The sequence below is a fragment of the Malus domestica genome, chromosome 14 (genome assembly GCF_042453785.1).
Source record: "Malus domestica chromosome 14, GDT2T_hap1".
In the NCBI taxonomy this organism is placed as follows: Eukaryota; Viridiplantae; Streptophyta; class Magnoliopsida; order Rosales; family Rosaceae; genus Malus; species Malus domestica.
This window is the reverse complement of record NC_091674.1, coordinates 28746740-28751347: the sequence shown is the minus strand read 5'-3', so window position 1 is coordinate 28751347 and position 4608 is coordinate 28746740. Positions and strand designations below refer to the sequence as shown.

At 39.6% G+C, this 4608-nt stretch overlaps 1 protein-coding gene across 1 annotated transcript; it reads left to right on the top strand.

The window, feature by feature from the left end:
- Positions 1-2412: 2412 nt before the first annotated feature.
- LOC103455406 (protein Asterix-like) lies at positions 2413-4014 on the top strand. The gene is made up of 3 exons (XM_008394988.4): positions 2413-2753; positions 2852-2952; positions 3787-4014. Exons 1-3 carry the CDS (start codon positions 2613-2615, stop codon positions 3851-3853), a joined length of 309 nt encoding a protein of 102 aa, XP_008393210.1. The 5' UTR covers positions 2413-2612; the 3' UTR covers positions 3854-4014.
- Positions 4015-4608: the final 594 nt, after the last annotated feature.

Genomic DNA, 4608 nt, shown 5'->3' with positions numbered 1-4608 from the left:
CCGATTCACCCACTACCAAAGCCAAAGATCATCTACCACATGAAGCTCTTTGTGGTCCAATTTCAACCTTCAAGATCAAGTCTCGACGGCCCTTGAAGAAATTTCAAACAAAAGTTCAAGAACAAGCCTCAACGGCCCTTGAAGAAATCTCAAGCCCAATTCAAGATCAAGCCTCAACGGCCCTTGAATAATCTCCAGCCCAATTCAAGATCAAGCCTCAACGGCCCTTGGATCGACATCTACAGTAAGGGACTTCAAAACGCATCTCCTACACGTGACAAGCACATGTATACGACGTGCCTTGAAGTGGGGGCATTTGTAGACATCGAAATTTCGGTATATAAATGTTGATCGATAAATCAAAGTGTCAACGCTCATGTATTACATAAATTTTACACGTAGCGTGTGACTCAACGAAAATTGAAATGAGTTGGAAAAGTCATCAAATAGGACACGTGTCAACACCTGGCAGAAACGACTTATTTCATCTGGAATATTATATTCAAAATTAGGCCTTGGAAAATTCTATAAATGAAGCCAATTTCATTCATTTGGAGGAACCAAAATTATTAGGCAAAACTCTTGAAGCTCTGAAGCTCTGAAACTCCGAAGCTCTCAAGCATCCAGGTTCCCGAAGAATCAAGAAAGCGCTATTCGTTCATCGTTCATCCTAAGATCAAGCCCCAACGGCCATTTGGATCAACAATCATCCACCAATTCAAGATCAAGCCCCGACGGCCCTTGAAGAAAGTGTTCTTCGTTCTTCGTTCATCGTTCATCCAAGATCAAGCCCCAACGGCCCTTTGGATCAACAATCATCCACCAATTCAAGATCAAACCCCGACGGCCCTTGAAGAAAGTGTTCTTCGTTCTTCGTTCATCGTTCTTCCAAGATCAAGCCCCGACGGCCCTTGAAGAAAGCACCATCGTTCATCATCCGTTCATCCAAGATCAAGCCCCAACGGCCCTTTGGATCAACAACGTCGACAAATCCACACACATCCAACCGTTCTTCAAGATTAAGCCCAAAAGTCCTTGAAGATCTGTTCATCACTGTTTCTTCAAGATCAAGCCCAAAAGCCCTTGAAGATCCGTTCATCACCGTTACTCAAGATCAAGCCCCAACGGCTCCTTGAAGATCCGCTCAAATCCACCTGCAAAGATAAAGCCCACGGCCCTTTGAAGAAACTTCCAACTGTTCATCCAAGATTAAGCCTCGACGGCCCTTGGATCAACGAAACACCCACCAATCAACACCTTACGGAGATCGAATCAGAGGATCAAATTAGAGAGAGATTGTAACCCAAAATCATCAAATACATAATATTTGTTTGTGCACGTTGTTTTTGTCTCTTTCGTTTCAGGAATTTTCCGTGTTCACAAAAACATTGGATCCCTTTCTTTCTGAAGTGGCCACGTGGCAGCCCCCTCTCCACTCTTCTCTTTTCTCTCTCTATTCCCCCGTGACTCCTTTCCTCTTTTCTTCTTCTTTCTGTTTTCTTTTCTGTTTTCTTCTGTCTCCCTCTCGGCTCTCTCTCTCATATCTCCCTCATCTCTCTTCTCTGCACCGCAGCACGCACGCACTCATCTCCCTACGTGAGGAACATCACCATCACCATCTCGTCCTCATGGCCGCGCTCCACCCTCAGTCTCTCGATCGATCCTTCTCCATCCTTCTCCCTCAGTCTCTCCTTGTTTCTTCTTCGGTTCTCCCCCTATCTCTTCTCTGCAACTCACCTTCTCCCTCAGTCTCTCCTTGTTTCTTCTTCGGTTCTCCTCCCCATTTCTTCTTTGGCTGCCGTTGCGATGACGACGGAGGATCCTCGGCGATATTATGGCTAATATCGCGATAATATCGCTAATATCGCGATATTATCGATATTATCGCGATATTATTACGATAATTAAGTGTAAACGTTGAAAATATCGCTATGTAAAAATAACGATATTATCGGCGATATTTTGCCGATAATATCGATATTTTCTTCCCTGGTTTCGACAAAAACGAAATTGTATATTATTTTGTCATATACTCGATGTAAGATTCTATTCATTGCTAAAATTCTAATTTACTAACTCATTTAACCTAGTTTGCATATAAAATAATTCATATAAAACAAAATAAAATTGATTTCATTACGATTTATGTGATTCCTAATCTTATATGAAACAATTTATTTGTTCTCCAATTCCGTATAGAAAATAACTTTAATAAAAATTCGAATTTCTCGTCAATTCAGTTCAATTTTGGTTAATCTTCAATTCAATTTTTTTTAAGAAAACTAATAAAAGAGATTTGAAAACTTTGAGTTTTAACGATAAAAAAAAATAAAAGGGAAAATAAATAGTACCAGGATTAACATTTTAGTGTAAAATTTTCATTAAAATAAATAGTACCGAAAGCTTTTCGTTAAAATTCTCAATTTATTTTTTAGGCCTTGTTCGAGTAAACTGTGTTTTTCTTTACTTTTGGGCCGCATACAATAACAAACAAACCAAACACGACCTAATAATTTAACTCTTTGTTTTCCTCTTCACATCCAACGTACCAAAACTCGAGCGAGAGCCAGAGATCCATCGGAACACTCGCCCGAGAGCCAGAGAAAAGAGAGATGTCATCGACGGTGAACGACCCGCGCCAGCCCTCGGCGGCGAAGCGCTACGTGCCGTCCGCGGTGGCGCCGCAAGATCTTCCAGTGGATTATTCCGGTCTGATCGCCGTCGTCTTCGGCCTCGCCGGCGTCATGTTCCGCGTCCGTACTCTCTCTCTCTCGATTGCAGATTTGCTACTTTTAATTGGAATTTGCTAATATTTGAAGTGTGATTAATTATTTGAATTATGAATTTGCAGTACAAGTTGTGCTCTTGGGTTGCGATCATATTCTGCGCTCAATCGCTGGTGAACATGAAGAACATCGAGAACGACCTCAAACAGATCTCCATGGCCATGATGTAAGTTCCCAATTTACTTTTTACTGTATTACTTTAGTAAATTTCCAAATTTGTGCACGATTTACCGATTTACCAATTTACCAGAGCATTTGGGATTCGGACATGAAAGTAGTGTGTTTACAACAACATTTTTCGAGATTTGGAAGTTAAAAATTTCAGCTTTTTCTTTAAAGTAGTGATACTGGGCCTGTTTGGAGGTGCTAAATCGTTTTTCAGATAAACATAAGTGCTTCTGACAATGTTTTGCAGTGAAAGTTAACAGCTTTTGGAGTTAGAAGAACACCTAGAACCAGAAGTGCTTTCTAGAAGAACCACCTACTTCACGATCCACTTAGATTTTTATTAAAATCTTTTACTTGCATTGAACCTGATAGAAGCGGTTTTTACTTGCATCGCATCTAATAGAAGCGGTTTCAGTCAAAGCGCTTATGATCTGAAGTGCTTCCTAGAGAAGCATTTTTAAACAGGAGCTCTGTTAGGCTTAAGTGCTACTTGTATTCACCATAATTTATGGGTTTATTTTATTATTCTCGAATGGATGTGATGGGATTGTAATGGCTGATTTGGTACCGTTTTTGCTTTGAAAAAAAACTGCTTCTGCTTTGTTGTGAGAATAAGCTCATTTTTGCTGCTTCACGTTTTCAACTTTTTTTTCACGTAAAACTGTGAAAATAAGCTGTTTTGAAGTGTTTACCAAACATCTTTTTGAGATCAGCTTTTTTTTATACCCACTTTTTATAAAAGCACCTCAGTACCTAATCAGTACTAAATCTTGTCATGGGTTATGTTCTGAAATCTTTCCTGTTTCCTGTGTTCTTTTATCTCAAATACCAGGTTTGCTATTATGGGATTGGTAACCAACTACTTCGGACCTGCTCGACCGGGGACACAAAAGAGTTGAAATTGCTTGTCAGAGACTTGAGACGTAATACTGTGCGTTTTCGCTTTATCTGATTATCGTTATGTTTTTTCTAGATGGAAACTGTTGTTTAAGTTTGATGTCATCAATTTGAAGGGATACTAGACTGCTTCTTACATCAATTCGATTGAAATTCTTAGTTATGTCTTGGACTGTGCAGTCAATCTTTTGTTTGTTGCTTTTTCGTGTTAATGCTCCTTTCGATCTCAATGAGACTATTTAGAGGCGTACGGCCCTAGTATGATGAAACTGGTTGCTATAGCGTTCCGAATAAGAGATGAATTATGTCAAACTAACTGGAAGTTTGTGTTTTCACAATGTATGATTGGAATGCATATTCATCAAACCATTGCCTTGGTCGGGTTCATGTGCATCTTTTCAACGAATTATGTCAAACTATCTGAGAAGAAGATGTTTATGTAAGTTCCCCAACCGTGATAAGGCGTGGTTGTCACAAATCTTATAGCAGTCTGGAAGGTGTGGCTGGCCTTCTGTGTTATGGTTCTTCTTTTTCTTTTTGTGCACTGTATTGGATGATAGTTTATAGCCAATTATTCTTGTACTGTAAACCAATTTTCTTCCTTTTGTGCCAAATCTTCCATTAGATATCAACAATATGGAAGTCTATGGCCATCTCTCGATGTGCCGATCCCATGAATTTCGAGCTTTCAAAATAGTTTTCTGCATTAAATCTGGAAGAGAAAATCTACATCACAGATGAATGACTGCTATTAGGT

Excerpts from the sequence above, each read along its gene's own strand:
- LOC103455406 (XM_008394988.4), top strand. The coding sequence starts at position 2,613 with ATGTCATCGACGGTGAACGACCCGCGCCAGCCCTCGGCGGCGAAGCGC. Across the intron at positions 2,754-2,851 it reads TCGCCGGCGTCATGTTCCGC|TACAAGTTGTGCTCTTGGGT; the intron begins GTCCGTACTCTC and ends ATGAATTTGCAG. Across the intron at positions 2,953-3,786 it reads CAGATCTCCATGGCCATGAT|GTTTGCTATTATGGGATTGG; the intron begins GTAAGTTCCCAA and ends CTCAAATACCAG.